The following is a 23,844-nucleotide window of genomic DNA, read 5'->3' on the forward strand; positions in this document are numbered from 1 at the left end:
GCAGCTTTGGGTTATTTGCTTCCTTTCAGATTTGTCTTCTGAGCTCAGTTGCTAGGAGTCCTTTCTGTGTTCTAATAATGATTCATCTATTGTGAAGCCATTCAGTAAATTGGGATGTCAGGGATTGCCAAGGAAGGTTTTTTTTTTTTTTTTTTTTAGAGGCTGCTTGTTCCTAGAAGAAGGGGGGAAAAAAACTCTAAATACCTGTTTCCATCATTCGTTTGTTCATACTGCTCTAAAGCTCAATAAAGAACATTATATCCTAATATCCATTGCAGTGTCCTCAGGGCACCTTAAACAGTAGAGAGACAGGGAAGATTGCTGTAACATGCCAGCATCTGAAACAGATAATTGTGAATTATAGTTGCAGGTGCTTGAACTTTTGTTTTGCAGTTCAGATACTGACAATATTTTCTAGTTGACCCCTTTATTTATTGGAGAGATTAAATACAAACACAACAAGGGCATACAAATGTATCCACTCTCCCATTTGTAGTCCCTAAGCTTGTAGTTGGGGATACAGCCACTGAGTGGACAGACTTTACTGCCCCTTGAGTGCTTGGATAAGCTGGAAAGTTTCCTGGCAAGAAGTGATGTTAGGAGACACAATGCATGAGTGTGATGCCTGTGCTTTCTAAGAGGACAACATCTGATGTGCAATGTGGCATTCCCTGGCTCTGTTTTGACAGACAGACAGACATAAGGTACTCGGACATGGTAGATCTATGTATTTCTAGTGCACAAGTACGGTTTGATGTACACACATTAGTTGTAAGCTTAAAATGACATGATAGTCAATATTTTATCTTGTATATTATTACCAGTTACAGCCAACAATCCCTGTATAAATCCTAGTAGGATCAGTGTGATTTTTCTCAAGCATGCAGGCTGATCTGGTTAGCTAATGACATCCCTTACCCTAAAAAAAAAAAAATATCTCCGGTTATTCCAGTTGTGTGCCTTGATTATAAAAAGATTTGATTTGTACAGTTTGGTTCATCATGTGGTAGCCTTAAGTCAGTGATGTAAAAGTTTACATAATCTCCGCTTAAGGAGTCCTGTGCCCATCGCTTTGGTGGATACTGTCTGTGACATTGATCAACTTTTATAGGTTGAATCTCTTTAATCCTGCTGTCTTCCCAGATCTAACCCATTGCTTATACAGTGATTGGAGGAGCAAGCACCCCCAATTATGTGTTTCATACAGGGCTCAGTGGTGCACATTGGGATGGCACCCGCATGAATGGATGCTGTCACATTAGTAAGCTGTACCCACCAGTGCAGCTTCAGTAATGTAAACCCAGTCTAAATCAGAGTTATGCGAATTTTAAAATAAAAGAACCAATACCTTCAAGGATCCAAAACTTTTACATTGTAGTACCAAAATAATAGTAGGAAAATAACCAGTTTGTAATTCATGTAATGTCATAAGAGTCTGATGCAGGGTTTAAATTTTCCATTGTCCTATATTACCACAATAAATAATAAATTATTTCAGGTGTTTCAGTATTTTCCAGTATGGTTTTTATGTCCTTACACTGCCAGTATATCAGATTTCTTGAGAACCTTCACAGCAGTCTTAAGTCTTTCTGAAATGAAAAAAACGATAGATAACTAGTTGCTAACAAACGTTATCAGATGTATTTGGTATCAGTATGACTGTAGGTCACTTGAGTGCATTGTTTTGAAATCAATCCTTTTTACAGAACATATATTAAATATCCAGTGGTTTGATCTTATTTAGCCAATGTTAAATCAAACCAGTTACAGATTGTACCCTTCAATCTCAAATCTGGTGAGGTCTGAAGACTTTCCTTGCTATAGTGTTGTTGTTACGTATCTATTCCAGTATTCAAGTGAAACTACTGTAAGGGCTTTACTCACAGTGAAGTGCTGATCTCATTAGCAGCTGTAATATTACTGCAGGAACTGCTCTAGGGATAAGTTCACTGGAGATCACTTGGTGCACTCTGGAAACATACCTATATTAATAATTGCTGCTATTGTGACAAGAGTGCAGAGATGGCCATGGGGACAAATACAATGAAGTACACATGTAGGGAACAATACAGATCCCTTAAATCCTTGGCTTGCTTAATTTAATACATTTGTCCGACATATTGAATGTTCTTTTCCTTAGACCAAGATGACAGAAGTACAGCTTTTCTAAATAGTTCACAATCTTCACAGTAGTACCATTCACAAGACAAATATTGTGTGATTGACTTTTCCATAGCTTAGGTAACAAAAATGCTTTACAGAATGAAGACTGATTAATTCGCACAAACATGGCATTTCAAGTATAATTCATGTGTTATGCTTCGTCATTTCAGATTTTTGTCCCTTTTTAAGAGCTGTAGGAGTAACTATAGGTCTCTGAGCCACAAGTGATGTGTTTCCGCTGGATGTTCGGGCAGTAAAAGAAATGGAGGCATGAGCAAAAATCAGTGCTGTTTTACTTACTGTTATACCAGGAAGTGCGCACATCACACAATGCTCCAAAGGGACCTCGCCCTGAATTGATTTTTTTTCTGAGTCTTGTCAGATTGGAGAAAATGGGACAGATGTCTTTGTCTGTACTGTTGAGACACTGAAAATACTCTGTGATAAAGTACCACTTTTGATAACAATGATCTCTCGCTTTGTTTTAGGCCGGACAGGAATCTTTTCGCTCCATCACACGTTCATATTACAGAGGCGCAGCCGGTGCTTTATTAGTTTATGATATTACAAGGTGAGCATTTATTCTTTTTTTATTGCCCAAGACTTTTAATCGTGCTGCTATACACGTTTCCCTGTAAGCTACGTTTTATAAAAAGTTATTGCCATACTGAGGGCCAGGTAGCCCTTGTGCCAAAATAGGTCATGCTGTTGTGTAAGTTGGGGAGTCCTATTTGTGGATTTTAATAGGGACACCTCTTCCCCAGATGCCTTCTATATTTTGTAGACTGAGAATTCTATATTATGAGCATCCCACAGTAAAGCCTGAAATACATTTAGACCAGGCCTGTCCAACCTGCGGCCCTCCAGATGTTTGTGAAACTACAAGTCCCAGCATGCCCTTCCAGCTATTAACAGGTTGTCTACTGGCAAAGCATGTTGGGGCTTGTAGTTTCACAACACCTGGAGGGCCGCAGGTTGGACAGGCCTGATTTAGACAGTCCTGATAAAATGTCTTGTTTAGGTGTGTGTGTGACATTCTGATTATGGTGGACTCATTTCTTTATAATGAACACACTCCAAATCCAGTAATAACTTACACAAACATGATCTCCTAAAGATCACAAACATTTTTGTTTCTTACAGTAATATCGCACAAGTAATGACCACAGATTTTACGACTAAGCTGGTCTTAAATTACCTTGTCACATTTACAACTTGCCTTATTTTCTGTGTGCCTAGGAGAGACACATTCAATCACCTGACAACCTGGCTTGAAGATGCCCGTCAACACTCTAATTCAAACATGGTGATTATGCTTATCGCCAATAAAAGGTAAAGTGAAGTGTTTGTGCATGTTTTTATTACTTTGTTTTTCCTTTTTTATTGCTCTTTTGTTAACCATTTAATGATTGGAACATCCCCCCTTTATGACAAAACCAATTTTTAGGTTTGTGAGACATCCGTTATTCATATGGAATAACTTAATTTTTTTTTTTTTTAAGTGTAGCAAACTAAATACTCTATTATAACCAGTGCATTTAATTTTTCATTGAGAAGAAGCTTCTTGTTTGTGGAATTTGTGTTGATTAGATATCATCTAAATATGCATTTGGCGGTTCAGAGGGTGTAAATTACAGATGCTGCTTATCTGCCTGGAAAGCATTTGCTTGCACTTTAGACCGGCATTAACATGTAGCTGTTTTGCCTCCCTCATATACTGTAATGTGTTATGTGATGGCAGATTGTAGAGGAACTATTGTAGATAAACAAGATGGCAGTTGGTCTAAATACCAATCAAATGGTTAATGTGCAGGCGGAGCCTGTTGCTTCCTATACATAACAATAGTCTAGGTACCGAAAACATACTGGTAGGTTAATTGGCTGATATTAAATTGCCCTTCGTCTCTCTCGGTTTGTGTGTGTATGTTAGGGAATTTAGACTGTAAGCTCCAACAGAGCTGGGACTGATATGAGAGAGTTCTCTGTACAGCGCTGCGGAATTACTGGCGCTATATAAATAAATAGATGATGATGATTATGATAAAAACTCACTCTAAACTAGTGCAACAAATGCTGTCCCTGTGCTTTGAAGTTTTCTTTTGTTGTTTTTGTTTTTTAATATTAATCATACAAAATAATATTCCCCCCTTCCCACCACCACCCGCCCCACAATTTAAAAATTCATGCTCTTGACAGAGGCAGTTAACACATTTAGATTTCCAGTATAGCTTTTGTAAACATGCTCCAATGTTCTGTGGAACTACTGGCACTTTGCCTGTGATATAAAATGATCTCCTAGATGCAGTCCATGAATGCAGGGTGCTCTAATGTGGATCAGAATGTCTGGATGTTTAGTTACATTTTAACAAATAAGACTGGAGTTTAGTTAATTAAATGCAACATTTAGTTACATCCTTAGTGCTGCAAAAGCCACAGGATGAAATAAAGCAACATGTAGGTGTATGTTGACTAATGTGTATTTCTTAAGTACTCACAGGTGTCTTCACAAGGACATTTCCTCTGCAGTATGTTCTAATAAAAGCTTCTATAGGGATGCATGCTGACTCTTGTAGTGTCACAGCTATGTAATTTATACTGTGTCCCCATCTGGAAATATTAAGTGTTGCCACATCAGAAACATATAATTATTGCCCCACTGGTAATGAAATAGTAAGCCACTATAATATAATAAAAATTTAATTCCCTTACATTTTAATCATTAATGAAATTTAGCCCGGTAATTTATTCATTCATAGGTGTTTCCTAACAGGACAACTTCTTTCTGTTTGCTCGGATCATTTATAGGGAGTTCTCTCTGACATGTATGTTTTACCTACAGTGACTTAGAATCAAGGAGAGAAGTAAAAAAGGAAGAAGGCGAAGCATTTGCCCGGGAACATGGCCTAATTTTCATGGAGACCTCCGCAAAGACCGCTTCAAATGTGGAAGAGGTAACATTCTTTAGCACTGTCTGTTCCGCTAATGGCTGTTACATTTCTACATGGTCACCTTATAGTATTGTCTGTGTGGTTACATTAGTCTTCCGCCTACATTGAATGTCAACATTGTGTGGCAAATTGTCCACCTCTGTGCTTGTCTGAGTGTTATTAATTAGTGTATTTACATTGATTTTTAAGGCACCATAGTGCTCCGCAGCACAGGACAGTGGGGACAGCAGTGCATATATAAAACAGGGTAGGGAAGGCCCTGCTCACAAGAGTTTACAATCTAGAAGGAAAAGGGCAGTGCTGAGTCCAGAGGCATAAGTGTGGCTCAGAGTAGAGGTTGGGACGGTAGGGTAAGCGCTAATAAATAGGTGGGGTTTCAGTGTTTAAAGACTAAAGGCTTGGGGAGAGTCAGACCGTGGTAGAACATAAGTGGGTAGTGGTACAGGAGAAATCTTGTATGCAGGAGTGGGAGGTGGTCATCGGAGGCGAGGCACCGGTCAGTGGTAGATCTAAAACTGTATTAAGGAGAGTATTTTGAGATGTTGATGTGGGCTTTGTACGTGTGGGTGAGTAAATTGGATTTGGATTTTGGAGGATATGGGGAGCCAGTGTTGGGTTTTTTAAAGTGGAGCTGCTAGAGAGGTTTGAAAAAGTGTAGATGTTGCCTATGGCAACCAATCAGATTCTAGCTGTTATTTAGAAGAATGTACTCCACTTTTCAAAACCCGCAGCTTGATTAAATTTACCCCTAGGTGTACAGTGAGAAAAGCAGAGGGCTGAGAACAGAGCCTTGTGGGACCCCAACAGATAGTAGCAGTGGATGGGATGATGTGGTAGAGGGAGTCCATGAATGAGCAGCAGTGTGATAGGTTTGAACTGAACAAGGAAACGACTGTTGTCGAGAGGGGCAGTTAAGTGGAGGGCATGTAGGAAAAGAGGGTTAGCATCAGTATCGATGGCAGCAGAAAGATCCAGGGAGATGTGTATGTAGAAGAGACCCTTAGACTCTGTTGTAAGTAGATCTTTAATCACTTTTGTGGGGGCAATATCCAAGGAATATTGTGGGCAGATGTCTGATTGCAGAGTTGAGAATGTAGTGAGAGAAGAGAGAGTGAGATAGGTGGTTGTATACCAGGCGCTCTAGTATTTTGGAGGCAAAACGAAGAAGAGCAATAGGGATGTAGGTTTAGAGAGGGGCTGGATCGAGAGTGAAAAAGCTGAGAAAATTAGGTATAAACGGATTCATATTTATGTATAATATTGTACATAGGACACTACATAAAGCACTGTGAAAGTGAGCCTAACTGTCTCAAAATGTGATCATAAATATTGTTTTATGCAGTTTTTGGCACAACTATTGACCTATTTGGCACATGCATAGTTCCATTAATTATATGCTTATTCAATATACTCCATTAAATTCCCAGGTGATACTGATTATACATTTCATCTTCCCTATGTGTCAACTTAAGGCAGTTTTTCATGCTGATCTGATATTTTGCAGCTAAGTGTCCGGTCCTCCGTAATGAGTCTCATTTCTATGCAAACAGAGATAATTACTGTCATTTCACCTTATGACATCAAAGCAATGTTCAAACTTATTTGTCAAATCCGCCTTCCCTCTGCCTGAGGCACATCCACAGAGAAATTCTTTATCAACCCTTGATAATTGTGAAATTTTGAATTAGAAACGTTGATTTGAAAAAAATAAAACCTGTCTGGAATTAAAGCAGCAATTGGTAGGAAGCCTATTAATCGTTACCTCTTGGTTTCCAAAACTCATCTGGTGGTTGTAACTACTCCGTTTCTTACACTAAATTTCTCTGTTTACTCAGGAAACCAATTATCTGCACAAACTGCATCCACTCCCTTTCCAAGCAGACTTTGGGTCATCTCAGTTGGGGGACTATGGTTATTAGTTGCTCAATGGATGTGGCTATAATGTACATAATAGCAGCAGCATTGTATAATGCAGCAGACTGCTCTCGCATTTTGTGGGAGCAGTACATAGATATAGCCATAGGACTCTATGGGGCATATTCAATTAGCTTTCTTGTTCACAGTATTGATGGTAATACGGTACCGCAATAACGCGGATTTTCCTTCGCAACCCTATGGGGTGCGCACGAAAATCCACGTTATTGCGGTACCATGGATTGCCTTCCGGAAACTTAATTGAATAACTCATTATGAGCTGTATGTACCCTGCAGTGATTCTCCAGCGTTTTATACAATCCTACATTCCCCCCCAGAACAGGACATGTAAGTGCTGTGGAAACATGAAATGGGCCATTAAGGCAGGCTTGGACAAATCCTAGTTGTCATGGTGATTGGAATATACTGTGGCAACTGGAACACTGTAGCCTGTTGTTCATTGCATGGGCCAGGAACCATTGGGATCCTTGGTGGCCTCAATCTGTTTCTGTGTAGGAGTGAGACCCATGCAATAGTGAGTTATGATGGTTCCTGGGAGACTTATGGGTATTTACCATGTGGGGGGAGACCCCAGGTTATTATATATTGTGTGAGAAGGGGACAGTCTCGTATAATTACTGAACATTTTAATATTGATATTATTAAATTTGACCTGCTGCGTTAGTATGCTGTACCGTTGATGTATTTTTGTGTTACCCCACTCCTAAATATGCTTGTATTAGGTTGTCTCCTACATGTCTCGGGCACACTTGTTACTCTTTTATATGCTGCTTTATTTTTACTCTGAGCAAACATTGCATGACTCACCCTGGCGTGAGGCCCTTTGATATCCTAGCAGGGTAGCAGTCAGCGTCTATTATTTCAGTACATATGGATTCTCTTTTGATGTGTACCTGTTCAGAAGACTTTCAATGTCTGTCTCTTTGTGATTTTCGTTGCTCATTATTGCTTTACTAAATCACTTCTCTGATTTGAGTATATATTCCGCATCATAACGTACTCTGAGACACAGGAAGACAATGGCAATTATTTTGTGCCAAACTTTTACAAATGAGTGTGAGACTTGGCAATAAGCAGTGTATCGATTTAATCTCCCCATTACGGTGTGAACTATTTGTTTGTCCCACTTGCTGAATAACCAGATTTGTGGTCATACACAGCTATGTTTTGGCTGTACTTATCAAATCTGGTCATTTATGACGGTCCCCATTGACTTTCCAATGCAATCTGTGTGCTTCCAGGTTTTCAGCATTCGTTACAACCATTGCTGTTGCTCATTTTGAAGCTACACACAACAAAACAATCTGAGCAATTCATGTACTGTTTGTGTGATTTGCTCAATGCTTCCACTAATTATAGTCAAACACGTGTTGTGAAGGAAGCATTTTAATCACGTCTGCCTACAGCCATCACGAATGTTGCACGTATGGATCTAGAATATTGCACTATTAGAGAAGACTAACTTAGTTGTGTTTTGTAAACCATCTTAAAATCCCAGTTATGCTTCAGCCATCAATCCTGTAGCCACACAAGTGTCAGAAACTCCTGTCAACAGCGGCATAAAAACAATTGCAGCCGGTGGTTGGACCTGAGTATTGGTCCATTTCCACTTTGCTCGATGTGCAGAGGGAGGTTTACCGTATAAATTGTAGTAAGCGTGAATTAAACACTGGCTTTTATACTGAAAGTTCTACCTTGAGAAACCCTTGCATTTGTTGTTTACTGGAAGAAAGCCCAGGGATCATTGATTTATCTGGGTTAGCAGCAGCCACATACAATTATTACATGTCTATGTCTATAGGAAAAATATTGCCAAATAGATTGTTATATTTAATACATTTGGCTGTTTAACTTACAGGATGACCCCTACAGTTAATTTGATTTTAAGTGCACATTGCTTATAAATAGAAGGAGGTTGATACCATTCTGGTGTATAAGCCATCAGAGGGGTCACCGACAGTGCTGAGTTGCTCTTTTTGTTTCCTTTAGGCACCTGGGGTCGGGATCTTGGTAAAGCCAAAATATTTTATGTTTGGGGAAATGGTTCTGTTCACTGTTTACTGATTGGAAGCCGATTTAGTTTTGAGTGTTGCTTGTCCCTTTAAATCCATACTTTCCTGTGTGGCCTGTCAAGTCAGGTGCATATATTGTACTAGACAAAATATGAATTTAGATATTTTAAAATTACAAAACTAATTAACAACAGCTATGCTTAATTGCAAGTGGCATCCCATTAATTAGGTACTCAGAAACTTTCCGCTTCCTTACCTTTTTTAATTTTTTATTTTTTTTTCTTGCTTTTTATAAGGGAGGCTTGGGAAGGAAAGTGGAAAGTCAGCCAGCTTAGCAGGGTCCCCCGTCAACATGACAGCTCAAGATTAATTAGCAGTGCAGGAATAATGGAGATGCATCTTCTCACTAAGCTTTATATTTTCAATAGGAAATTTATCACTTGAGCAGAAACAGTAGGGGGTCCTGCTAGAGATTACTACTGTAAGCCGTTACGTGGGACGGTACTGGGGGTCACTCAAAAATATGTACCTTGCGTTGGAAGGAAAATGGACCACGAAAAGTTATTTTACAGTGATATGCTGCCCAATAACTGATCTTGTCCCCTACTAGTGGCCATCTGTTTCCATCATGTGGTTTTGACCATGAGACAGCGATCTTCTGAGCTCGGAGATGGTTGAGCAGTGATCTCTGAGCCAGTAGGTAGTTCTGCATCTACTACTTACATCTAGTCTGTAACTGAATGCCTACAGTTGCATATTAAGCCAGTATATACTATATTGGATTATACATGTGACTACCAGTAACATACAGTGTTTTCCACCCAAAAGATATGTATCCTAATTGGAGCACAAATTACTTGTTACTTTTGATAATGTAAACACCAGTTAAAAAATACAATGATTTATGTAAAATCAATGTAGAACTAGTAGAACTTCAGCTCCTTCCTGCCTCTGGTTCCAGAAATTTGGTAAATGGGATTTATTGTAGAAGAGCATTGCTGACTGACGTTCTAGTTTAGGTGTGCCAATGTAAAGTGAAATCTGTACTGTGTATAGGTAGGTACACAGTACAGTTGTCCCTACATGTTCAGATCTTCAGGAGGGGCACTGAGCTGATGTTTAAACTTTTGCAGTAAGTGCAACCTCTTAAGTACTGCACCTTTCAACTAAGTAAACGTTTATACACTTTTCTCCTAAAATACAGATTGATTTAGTCTTATTTATGGCTTAAATAGAGTGAAGTGCTTTGGGTTGATTTTATAAGGTATCCCCTTTGTGTGTCTAGAAATTCATTTTTTTGTCCTGAAGCGTTGTGGGGGGTTGGGGGTTATTAACCAGATTAGTACCCATGAAGAGGCAACTTTACCACCCCAAGAGGTATTCGGTGTGCGTCCACTCCGTACTTCATTAGGACTTTTCTTCTCTCGGCTCCTCCACAATGTGGCCATCTTGTTCTGCAAACCAACAGGCCCCAGTTGAATTTTAGGCTTATTTGCGTAATCCATGTGCTTAATGGGTCCAAGGCTGTGGTCCCCATGTGAAGTAGCTATTTTGCACTTTAATGACTGTTTGTATGACCCCTTACTTTAGTTGACAAGCTGAAGGGACTCTTAAATACTATCACTGTAAATGATCTACATAAAGTAAAAAAAAACTGGGGCCTGGTACAGCATTAACCCATTATGTAGAGCAATTGAATCTTTCTGATTGCAGCTGTTTTAAGGAAGTTTAAAACAAAGCTAAAATTTCTTGTCTATTTTAATTACGTATCTTTGTGTTAAACTTTATTAAATTGGTGTTTTATGAAAAGATGCAACTGTACATCCTGTAGTTTTTCATTATCCCTTCAATATACATTACATTAAGCATTTGCATTACTTTTACACAAGGTGGCAGCATAACCTATGAAATCTCTAACTATTGTGGTTGTAAATACTAGTGATTGCTGCAGAATGGTGATGAATTATCTGTCCAAATTTCTGCTTTGCTTTTAAAATGATTTAAATACATACGTTTTAATATTTTTCTTACGGAGATTTCAGTGTGGTGGGGCTGCCTATGACCAGTACTTAATAATAAATATATATATATATATATTTCTCCTCTTCTGCTACTGAGTATTTACACGGTGCTTAGTGTTATAAAGGAAAACTGCATTGGAACATTACTGAATAAAACTAGGGTTCTATAATGTGTTGATTACAAGGTATTACTTGGAAAGCGTAAACAGCCAGGTGGTAGTGTGCCATTAACAAGTTGCCCAGATAGAGCATAATGCATACTGCCCGACTCTCAAACGGAGTCTGAGCACTTGGTTACAGCACATACTGTTTCTCTGTGCGCTCTCACAGAGAAAAAGCCTAGACATCCTGATTTATTATTCTTCGTTTTATTTATATTTTTTGAAACCCATTGCAAAACATAGTATGAGTGTACTGATAACAATCCACAGAAATGCAGTGGTTCACTCCTACACAAACAAAAAACCTGTGTTCTGCCAGCTTAAGTGATGGCTTGCTACAGATTCTCTTTAACTGTTCAGCAAATCTTGAACAGAAATGGATAAAATAATGTAAAGGTCACTAAGCCTAAAACAAAACATTAGTTCAATATGGAAGGGTATGTTATAACATACCTAATTATAATGATGTCTGAATGGAAGCTGTTGTGAACAGTTATCTACCAATTCAGAGAAGCTACCTGTAATATACTTCATTTGGCTTAATTCAGTGAAGTCTGTTGTGTATTGGGTAAAAAATACCCAATAATAATGTAAACTGCCCAGGAACTTATCTGAAAATATATGTTAATTAGTATTTATCTGTTTTGAGTTGCTATCAAAAACAAAATATTCCTTACTATGGATGCATGGCTTGCTCTGAGAACAGTGTACACATGGTAGGGGAGAAGACCCACTGAGATCTTACAAATCTCCCCAACATGTTTTGGGTGCTACAGCTAGCTCATGATTTTAGACCATGTTTATTTGTATGTGCAGTTTAGTGTCTCTAGTATACTCAACCCCCTATCTGATCTGTAGCTGCAGCTGTGTTAATGTATTATTACTGCTTGTAGTGATGGTCATCTTTACACAAGCTATTCCTCTTACACTCATGAAAGTGAGGCAGTGGGATGGAACTGGTACTTGGTGTGTTTTGCCCAATACACTGCATTGTACTGAAATGCACAGACATAGGCACAATTGGTTAAGTAGAGATCACCAATCAGTTGATTCCTACACTAAATAATGATATTTTTATAATTGAGTGGGGACCGGAAAATTTACATTTAGTTCAACCATTTGGTTTTACATTTAAAAACTTTTTGTTCACTGTCTGTGTAGGGTCAGGAACCTTCCCCTACAGTCCATTCATTCTACCTTCTATAAGAGAAGCACGTAGCACTTCTCCATAATACCCTCCAATATTTATTATGCAAACATTAGAATAAGTGATGCAACTTTGGTGCTACGTGAAATTTCTCGTACGGATATATTGGACTGTGTAAATATATCCACTCGCTACTCCTCCTATTGTGGGTCCATGTGAGACTATCCCCTAATGTACAGGGTCTGCAAATCTAATCTTTGGATCCAGGGCTTCTTTCATAAGTGAGTAAATACTGATATGTGGGATCTATATGTCATGCTTGGGATGTTTTTTATTTTATTTGGGGGGGGGGGGGGTGTAAATTTGAGCACCATGGTTTCATATTTCAGGCCTTTCTGGATAATGGGTTTCATGTTAAGTAAGATACAAGTATGGGGGGGAGGGTTACCTTAAATTCTCATAGTTCACACTTATATGATAGCAACTTACACAAATCAAGTTATATCTTATTTTTGTGGTTCTCTAATACGATTCTCCAGTCGGTACAAAAGTGAATGAGCGAAAGCTATTTTTATTTGTAGGCGCTGTATCTTTCTAACCCTTCTGTATAACCCTATCTGAATTCTTGTCTTTAGCTTCTGGTTGAGACAGCAATGGCCAAAACATTGAGATTTTAAAGGTGACAGGAAAAGATGCCGAGGGTGAAATAACTTTTGATGGCCTATAGAGGGAGGTGGTGTTGTAAGGTGTGTAGAAGGCTTTCTATAAGAGACCAGCTTCATAGAGAGAATACCTTGGGGAACCCCGGTGATAAATGTGGCTGTCATCTACCTTGAGTTTCCAGCCTCTCACTAATCACACGGTCACCATTTTTTGTGTTGTAATGTTCCACATAAATCGCACACATCCTGGTGCTTCAGTGTATGGTACTGTACTTAACTCTTTACCATCACAGGGCTTTACAGCGATCAGGTAATCGGAATAGAACTTGCATTACCTTTTTAAATTTATACGTTTTCTGAATATGTTTGAGGATTAAGTTCTTCTTCTCTGTATTTAGTGTATACCTTGATATTGTGTTTTGGATATAAAGACACATTTTTATTTAATCATCTGACGATGTTACACACCCACAATTTGTTAACCATTTATACTGCGGAGAGAGGCCTGCAATATGCGGGACACGTGACCTTCCAGCTCTGTACTCTACCTGTATATTATGCTTTTAGTCCTTGTGTGTGAATAGGTTACATATCTACCACCACATGATGCAATCTAGTGTTAGGCTGGCTGCACACTACAGAAAATTTCTCCCAATCCGATATCGTGAACAATTTTACCAACTACTGAGCCCCGATCAGCATGCCGATTCATGCATACACATTTACACGACTTTCCTTCAGATCGGTCATAACCATCTGCTGAAAAGTTTGTGACTCTGTAAACTCTTATGGAGATCTGCCTACACTGCGGGTCATTAGTGCATAGACACTGAAGAATTTGCCCAACATCGTTCCGTCGTTTATAGAGCTTTTTAGTCCGTTTATAAAAATCAAATGAAACTATATACTTTGGTATGATATATGATCGGGAAAGCGTACACACTTATGCAATTTCTGATCTAACAGCCATTTATCGTGTTATTGAAACGATGATCGGCTGAAAAACCTGCAGTGTGTAGCCTTACTCTCTGTATGTGGCTTTAAAGACAACATAACCTTGTTCGATGTTTGAGATAATCACAAGATGTTGCAATGTTTTTAAACCGCAAACAAAAAGTACATGTGTATCTGTGAATGTAGGGATATATTCCTCAGATCTGATACAATCGCACATTAAAAAAAAGGATGCAAGCCACATTTGTCACGCTACTATATAATCCCATTTGCCTTTTTTTGTGTGGCTACAACACCAGAAATGATTACCCATGTGGATGATGCTTTAGGCAAGGTTACTAGTACTTTATTCCTTTTATTATGGTTTTATTATGTTGTCATTAGCAGTGCTCCTGTGTTGTGGCGTACGGATGCAGGATCGGGCTACACCTACTTTCCATGAAGGCTCATGTGTGCTTCACTATATTTTTCCTTTTATTCTACAATATTTTCTTCTATTTTAATTTAGAAGTACTTTATTTAGTCACGTTTTCCTTGATAGCTAGGTAAATATAATTATATTTTTGTTGCCTCTTTAAATATCCTGTGTTGCCACCTTTTTTTATTTTTTTTTTTATTTATTACCTTGCTCCAGTAGCTATTTTGTTGGCAGAAAGATTTCATATTTTAGAACTGGAGCTAATCTAATTTCCAAGGCCATTGGGAAAGTTGGGGAGGTTTGTGGTTAACTCGGTAATAACCGTTTCCTGTGCTAATAAACACTTCTCTATTGGCTCCTAAGTTTATTGAGCACATAGCATTTATAAACTCATAAACTACACATGTTCTATTCCCAATACAATAATGGGTGGAAGTGTCCCAGGTGAAATATGAAAATGGCTGAAATGAGGCTTAAAGTCTGCGAACCTTCTCATTTTGTGAAGCTTCTATTTCTTTTTAGCTAATTGCTCTAGCCTGTACTGACTCTTTTTAAACCTCCTCTGAACTTTCAGTGAGATCTGGCTCTGCATGGGTTAATCTCCGCATTTTTTGTGTATTATGTGAATTTAGTTGACATAAATTATTTATAGTCACTGGCCTTTCTGTTAGGGCAGAAGCTAAACATATCCTGTTTATCCAACTGGGTTTTGTACAGCATCTCATTATTTCCCGTCATGTTTTTTATGGTACGCTTTATTTTTATCTGGTAATTCTAGAGGATCCAGGCATAAGCATAGTGGAGAGATGCAGTACACAGTGATGCAATTTTGGTAACCTAACACTCGCCAATTATATGTAAGCACTGGAAAGGAAAGCTACTACTCATCATGAATATATATCCCATTATTTGTATTACTGATCTGAATAATATACATGAAATAACTGGAGTGTCCTCTATAATGCTCTGTGTCCCCTGCAGCAAGTTGTCACTAGAAGGGAAGTACTTCTCTAACTCAGCAGTCACAGTGACTGACTTGTTCTGCAGTCACTATCATGGGGATTGGTTGATGCTTGCACATAGGCAAGACCAGTGTGTTACAGCAACTCAGACTCTGCTTTTTCACCTTCATCAGATCCCATCAGGACATTGTCCTAAATGTGTGGGATGAGCTTCAGCTGTCTGTTGTGGAGTGGGGAGGTAATAGTTTTAACAATGTGGTAGACAAATTTCTAGTTAACAATGTATTTTACCTTCATAATTCATGTCTGAGAATCTTAAGGTTGGGGATAGTGGTAATTTGCAAAATTTATATTTTGCATAAATATTTTTTAGAGTAATTTTAAGCATATCCACACAGATTGCAATCTGCCCTACCTCTAGGGTGCCCGATTCACATGAGCAGCAAACCTGAGCCAGGATGGACTTCAAAACTCCAAACGTTTCTTTTCTATGCATCCAGAGTACCTTTTAGACAAAGCTTGAGAAAATTTACAAGCCAACTCTAAAAGTATAGGAGTCAGGTGAAAGAGAAGCCTACTGTGCGCAAATGTGGGTGTGGTTTCTGCTAATGTAGGATTGGCACATAAGAAACAATAAATGATACCCGAGTTGTTGTTGACAAACCAGGCAAATATGTGGAAATCGGTGCCAAGTGATTATCAAACAAGTAGAGCGCTCATAAAGGAATCGTGATCTCCGTTTTTGTGCTCCTGCAGCCATGATCAGCTAATCCTGGTGGAAGCTTCACACAGACAGACTCATGGCCTCACTAAAAGTAATTCCTTCAGGTGCTTGCCGCATATCTAAGCTTTAAAGGGGGACATCCAAACTGGAGTGGTTACCCTCCAGTCCAAAACAGTGGGAAGGGGGATATCTGTCCCCCTAGCTTTTACAGTAGATATATGCCTTTTTATCAAATAAGTATTAAGCTTGATTTATTAATTTTTCCCCTGCTGGTTTATAAAAACCAGCAAACTTACATTTGTCCTGTGAACTTTACAATTGGGAGGGGGACGGACTATTTTAGTATTTTATATATTGTTACTGTCGGCTCCCAGATGGATGGACGTTTTTGTTTTTCAATCTGTTTGTGCTTGGCTGTTCTTCATAATCTGTCCCTTTTCTCTTCTTTAGACAGACTGGATTCCAGACTATACCCTGTTAGAAGAAACCAAAAATTCTAAATAAAAATATACATTACTAGAACCAAGTATTAATCAAGTAATGACCACTTGCAATTAAATTAACCCACTGGCGTAAAATTGCTAATAAATTATTCTTTTGAGGTTTTTAATGTTGTTCTTAGAGACACTAATGTCTTCATTAGACGTTAACATTTTTTTTAAAAAGGGGCTGAATCCTCAAATGTTCATTGGCTAACTGCCTTCTGTGGCTCTACAGGTGCTGTGACACTACAGGCCCTAGCAGTGTGTGCTGGAGAGGAACAGGTTGTCCTGACCAATCCATGGGAGTGTATGTGCTGGACATACTGTAGTTTTATGCTGCTAACTTAGTGTGACCATTACCTATAAACAATGAAGGTAGCTGTTAAACAAATTCCAGCCAACCTTGTGCCTCAGTGAAGTCACTAGTCCTAATTTATAGTATCAATCCGTCCCACAAAACGTCTAAGCAATGCTTTTATCTCTGCTTCCCCTGTTTGTCTGCAAATGCATCAAATAAATGGATTGAACAAGAACGTTACACGACATTTAATTGCTGTTCCTACATAAGGTCCAGGTAAATACAAAATAGAATTATTATTTTTGTTATTCCCGTTGAATGTTTCCCCTTTAAGAATACTTAAAATTGTTTGTGTCCTGGCAGCTATGGTCTTCAGGCCTCTAGTTTGCCAGCTTGGTGTTCTCTTCCCTTGTGCCAAAATGTGCTGCTCAGGCAGCATATAACAAATTGGGATTTTACTAGCCAAGAGGAAAAGTAGGCAGGAGCACAAAACCAGACACAGAGCACAGGGAAACGTATATTTTTGTAATTTAAGTTGATGTGTGTTGAAAGATTGAATATATAGCATTGAACAGTAGGGAAACGCTAAGGTATGTTAGAGTAAGTGGTGCATATGATTTTAAACATCTGGAGCCGTGGACCTACTGCTGCATAGGGATTCATCTGTTACTTGTTCTCCTAACAAAGCTGGTTTGTTTAAGCTGGCAACAACATAATGCGGTATAAAAACAGTTTTCATGTCATTTGTGATGTCAGGCATTGAAAATTGGAGTTGTCTGATGTTTATTTGTGGGTAATTGTGGCTAAATGGTATATTGCTCTAAAGTTACAGTAATCCTTTCTTGGCGCTGTCACACTTACAGTATGAGATTTGTAGATCCATAAATCAGTATATAATTTCTCTTGACCTAAAATAAACTGAGCCCTTGGACTTAATTTAACTGATTTTCCCCTGTAATGAAACAAGGGAGGGAGGACGTCCAGAGAGCTGTAATGCTTCCCTCCATGTGCCAGTTGTTAAGTGCTTGTTTACATAAAGTTATCATAACACATTTTCAGGATTTCATGGCTCTGTTTAATGTTTTACTTAATGTGAACAACTGAACACCCCATAAGGGATCCCAGCTGGTTGAATTTGTGCAGCTTTTGACCGCCGTTTTCAATTAGCATGGTTTGTTAAGCCATCGCGATAATTGGTATGTTAATCGCACGCGCAGGAATTTATTTATTTTTTTTATTTAAAAATTAAAAACTTCCATTTCTGAGGGTTGTGAATCAATTCACGCCTGGCTCCGAGCCAGGGCTTCTCCAACCCAACGGCACGCCTGGAAAAATACACTTGCTTCCCTAAGTGCTTGACGAATCTCTGATGATTAATTCCTCTCATTATTTTGCTGCAAATTCTCCTGACCCCTCTGATGATTCGATCACCCACTTAGAGCCCATGCATATTCATATTGCCCCTGTGCCTGCTGCACCCACCCGCTCTCCCTGATTTAGCTGCGGCCTGAGCTTTGGTGCAGTAATTGAGCTGCAGTAGATTGATTGCTCTGGGGAGCTGTAAGGCCTTTAAAGGTGAAAACATATCAGTCCTGTTAATTAGGAAACAAAGCTCTGGTGGCAAGTTCAACAGTCAAATGCTACCACTGTCGAAATGAGGACCATGAGTTTTCACCGCAGACCTTTGTTTTGTTTACTTTTTTTTTTTTTAAAATGAGAAATAATAAATAAATATATATATATATATATATATATATATATATATATCACAACACACACACACACGCTCACACACATATTCACGTCCATTTCAAGCGCATCAAAAATTCATGTTGTAGCATCTGCACAGATATACCAATTGGAAAACACTACTATTGAAAAATGCGGTTGGATTTACACATTCTAGTAATTTTGGCACAATTTCTTGATATCGTGTGGTTTAATAAGAGCAGGGAACAGCTGTTACTCATAATGTACAGTAATGTGTGACATTGCTGCCTCAATTAAAGTGAAGTGTATTATATTAAAGTCTTTTAGTTTAGGTTTCTTTATCTTTTATTGAATAAGTTCTGTCTTTTTCTGCAAGATTACCACTCTGTTATATTGTTCTCTTCAGTGGGAAACATGCACCAGTAAATGCCCGGGCTTACCAGCAATGGCTGAACTGCATAAAGGAATGGGGGACGTAAACACCTGGGTCACAATTTCAGCAAAAATTGCTCATAGTGGGTTGTTTAGTCTGGTAGTTATGGAAATGTTAATAATAAAACAGACTTTGTGGGAAGAATTATGCTGAGGAGGCATCTCAAACTTCAGAGACAAGAGACCAAACCACAAGGCAGCTAATCCTCTGAAGAATCTGAAAAGCATCTGTCTTTGTGTATAGATTGATTGATTGGCCTGGCCACGTATTGTCTGTCAGCATGTGTTGTGTTATCAGTCAGCAATCATTTACATCTCCCTCATCTGACCAGAATTAGAAATAGGGGAAAGGCTTACTATAGGCATCCTTCATGCACCCAGGCTATTCCAAAGCCTCTATTAACCCTGTAATGCTGTTAGATATTCAAAGTAGCCCGGTACATACATGTTGTTAGGCTTACTTCTTGTTTGTAATTAAAAGAGAATGATGTCCGTGTAATCATTCCTTCCACATGGTGTGAAATTCAAATTCATCTGGCTCCACTAATGGCAAACAGCAATTCGGCCATGTATATGGTCATCTGCATTATACTCTGTGCAAGGTAATTGCCCATGTGACATATGTCATGTGCCGAACATTTTGTCATTAAACATGTATGTGTTGAAATGTCATTTAAAGTGTTCACATCGCCTACATACAGTGCAGGCAGCCATCACGCAGGCTGAGTGTGTATGTACAAGCATGTAAAATATGTGCAGAATATACTTGGACTGTTTATTGGAAATGTACAAAACAATACAATTCTGTGAAAATCAAGTCTTATGTGTATATCGGTATCGCCCACTTGTGTGCCTGTTCTGGCAACCTCTCTCCTCACACCCAAGGCCTCTTCCCAAACACTACATACTCTGCAGGCAGTGAGCTCCAGAATGTTGCTGCCTGCCGTCATAATATAATGTGATTATGGGTAGACTGTGGGAACTGCTTCATGTAACAACCTTCTTCATGCTTTGCTTTATAATAGTCCAGGCATTATGTAATATGGCCGAATTTGTTATTTTAATACATTTTAAATTGCTATTTGCATATTGTGTGTGTGTGTGTGTGTGTGTGTGTGTGTGTGTGTGTGTATACAAATATATAAAATGTGTCTGGTTAGATTTTCCTGCACGATTAATATAAAAGTGTAATGGGTTTTCTTCTTGTGCGAAGCTTAAATGTGCAGCCCAGTGACATGGTAGATAGAGAAAAGAAGGTGCTTAGCAATACCCTTCTCTTCCCCTGCGAATATGCTGCAGCTAAGTGATGCTGCATTCTACAGAACATAAACCATTGCAAGTGTCATCTTCCCCCAGTGCACTCTGTTGAAGCGTAACATCTCTAGTGTCTGCTGCCCAATGTTAGTAAGGTCACCATTAATATTTAATGGCTCTAGCTCGGCAGCAGGCAGCTCATAAAAGTGTGCCTGCTATCTGTTACTGCAGTGACTTCATAGCTGCTCTGTAATTTCGCCATTGGTTAATATAGCTGCCTGCCCTGACAATTCAGAGGATTTCCGGACTCTGAAATTGATGCTTCAAAGCCCAATTTAACGCTTTCTGCGACAGAACCATGTTGTGTCCTATGTTTACTGAAAACCGCACTCGCTGGGTAGTTTTGTGTTTCTTAAGGTAGACTTTACCTGCTGTCTGTCTATAATAGATGTCTCTGGCTATGTACACATTAGCATTGGCACTTAAACATGTTTAATATAAAAATAAACCACATTGTGCATGATTCTGTTTGATATGCATTTAGCAATCCATTCAATCTGCTTTGCTCAACGTGCATCTGTGATAAAAGAGGAGGTTATGTTCAAGACAAATGTATGTGGAAACACATATGTAAATACTACTTAGTGTGGGAAGGTTTGGGAGTGGTAGTAATACGTGTAAGATCGGAGGGTATTGGGGTAACAAGGGTTGCTGAGGCTTGCGTTAGGACGGCTGTCCAGTACAAGCGTAATTTGGGACAGTCCCACAATGTATGCATAAAGGTTCCAGTCTGACCACAATCTCTCCAACAAGCGGAACTTGTTTGTGGGTATAGAACGTGTATAGTACCATTTATGGAGTAATTTGTTGGCATTTTACTTAATGCGGACATATATGGAGCAACACGCTGTTCATTCACAAATGTCAGACTGCACTTCACAGTCTAGTGTTGTCCCTAAGGCTGTTTCCCGCTGTGTTTAGAAGCAATCTGACATATGTGGTGATTGGGAGTAAGGCATTATACAGTATAGGATGAGACCTTTTGAGGATTGTCTGGAGAGACACAGATTCTGACCTGGATGATGGCTGGACTTAGACAGTTTGGTGGTGGTGTCTAATCTGTAAATATTGGTGGAACTGTCTCATCAAAAACCTCCACGGTCTGCCAATTTTGAGAACTGCGGGAGTGTTGGAGTTTTGGTAATGTGATTTAGCAGTAGTAATTTGCCCTCACCTGCCCACTTTGTGTACATGGAGCAGGAGAGTCCGGGCGTGAAGGCAGGATTGGACCAGAGGGGTATCCGAATCGAGGGGGTGGGAGAGAGGGTTGCTATTCTATTACATCAGGGCCAAAGTGAGAGGGCCATCACTGGGTGGGGTTGAACAGGGGCTGGCCTTTGTGTAGTTGGAAGCCAAAGAACAGAACAGATCTGCTTGCCACCTAGTAGATCTGATTCTATATCAACCCAGACCAGTGTTTGCTAACCTGTGACACTCCAGGTGTTGTGAAACTACAAGTCCCAGCATGCTTTCCCAATATATAGCAACTTATTGCTGGAAGGGTATGCTGGGACTTGTAGTTTCACAACACCTGGAGTGTCACAGGTTAGCCAACACTGACCCAGACCCTGGTTCCAGGTGTGGAATGCCTTTGCACACGTTGGGCTAGTCGTGTCGCGTAATAGTTGCGAAGGTTATAGATGCTGAGGCCACCTGCCATGGTGAGCGTTGCAAGATGTGGGCAGAGATCCTGAGTCTTTTGTTTGACCAGATGAATCATATTATAGAGGTTTGCAACAGTTAAGGTTGAAAGGGGAACTCTAATAGGGAGGGTGTGAAAAAGGTATAGCAACCTATAGTAAAGGTATAGCAACCTATAGTAAAGGCATAGCAACCTAGGAAGCAAATTCATTTTCACTGATCCATCCCACCCAGGATATGAGTTTGTCCCAGGGTATCATGTCTTTTTTTTAATACAAGCTATGAGTAGGGGATAGTTGGCTCGATAGAGATTTTCCACCTTTCTGGTGAGTGCTATACCCAGATATCTGATGTCATCGGAGTTCCAGTAAAAAGTAAAGTTCAGCTCCAGGAACTGTTTTAGTTTAGGAGGGATATGGAAATCCAGGATACCTGTCTTACCTGTGTTGATTTTAAAATTTGATTTGCTAGAGCAGGTATCAAGTTCTTGAAATAGATTAGGTAGCGAAGTTAGTGGGTTACAGATGGTGAGAAGAATATCATCTGCATAGAGTGCAATCTTGTGGGTGCTAGAGGGCAGATGTATACCAGTGATATTAGGGTTCAGACGTATTTCCATGGCTAGGGGTTCTATTACCAATGCAAGCAGGAGAGGGGTCCCGTTTCAGATAGGGAAAGGAGGAGAAGAACATCCGCTCAGCTGGGCAGGCAGTAGGGTTGAAGTACAGTGCTGTTGCTCCTTTGAGAAAGCGGTCTTGGAAACAGTAGCAGTAAGAGAAGGGTCAGCCAACTCTGTCAAATGCCTTCTCGGCATCCAAAGATAAAAGGAGGGAGGGTTCACATTTGTTATTATATTGGATGAGGTCTATGATCCACCTGGTATTGTCCTTGGTCTGGCGGCCTTGGACAAATCCGACCTGGTTGGGGTGTACTAGTTTCGGGAGTACAGAGTTTACCTTATTCGCGAGGACTTTGGCCTATATTTTCAGATCTACATTTAGTAATGATATGGGGCGATGGCTGCTTTGCCCTCTTTCGGAATAACTGTGATCCGGGCTCGGGTTGTGGCTCGCTCAAAGGGTTGTCCCATCAAGGATAGAGTTAAACCCGGTGGTGAGCTTTGGACTAAGTACTCCAGCAAACTTTTTGTAATATTTGGCTGGGAAGCCATCCGGGCCCGGAGCAGAGGTCCCCTTCATACTACATAGGGCTGTAATGGTTTCTTCCTCTGTTATGTCAGAGCTAAGGAATTGGATCTCCGATTCTTAAAGCTGTGTAAGGTGCCAGGATGTAGATAAACACTTATTCTTTCGTCCAGGCCGGGGTGGGGCGGCTCTGAGGTGTTTAAATCATACAGTGATAAATAATATGCTTGGAGTTGCCCTTAAGGACTTTTAATAGATTAAATTGCATTGCGCTTAAGTCTCTGCTGCAGCCTATGGGCCAAGAGGGAATCTGCCTTATTGCTTTTTTCGTAGAAAAATTTGTTTTGTCCATTTAATGTCATGATAATATTAATGGGACCAAGAAATAAACATTCATGTTACGCCTCATGGTTGTGCCCACTGTTCATGTTATCCCTCATAAATACCTGGATTCAGCATCTTTCGTTTCACAGCGGAACCTGGGAGCTGCTTCACTATAGCAACCGACAATGACTTCTCCCTTTTCGGCACCATCGGCTTCTGTATTGAGACTGCTGTGAGGATCCATTGTGCCAGACAGTAGTGGTCCGTATGCAACGTCTGGCACTCGTGCCGGGGGTTGCTGACCCCTGCTTAACAGTCTATGATGACTGTTCAGCTACAGCTCCCAGAGTGCATTGCTGGAACTTCTCTGGATGTTTACCTATTGGTTGGT

The 23,844-nt window shown here is 39.6% G+C and overlaps 1 protein-coding gene across 1 annotated transcript in view; it reads left to right on the forward strand.

The window, feature by feature from the left end:
* Window positions 1-23,844, forward strand: part of RAB2A (RAB2A, member RAS oncogene family) — a 53,594-nt gene that overhangs the window by 19,820 nt on the left and 9,930 nt on the right. The window contains exons 4-6 of the mRNA XM_075213562.1: window positions 2,652-2,734; window positions 3,403-3,495; window positions 5,003-5,114. Coding sequence (XP_075069663.1) covers window positions 2,652-2,734; window positions 3,403-3,495; window positions 5,003-5,114 — 288 coding nt within the window. The remainder of the gene's footprint in view (window positions 1-2,651; window positions 2,735-3,402; window positions 3,496-5,002; window positions 5,115-23,844) is intronic.

Source organism: Mixophyes fleayi, chromosome 5, assembly GCF_038048845.1.
Source record: "Mixophyes fleayi isolate aMixFle1 chromosome 5, aMixFle1.hap1, whole genome shotgun sequence".
Classification (NCBI taxonomy): Eukaryota; Metazoa; Chordata; class Amphibia; order Anura; family Limnodynastidae; genus Mixophyes; species Mixophyes fleayi.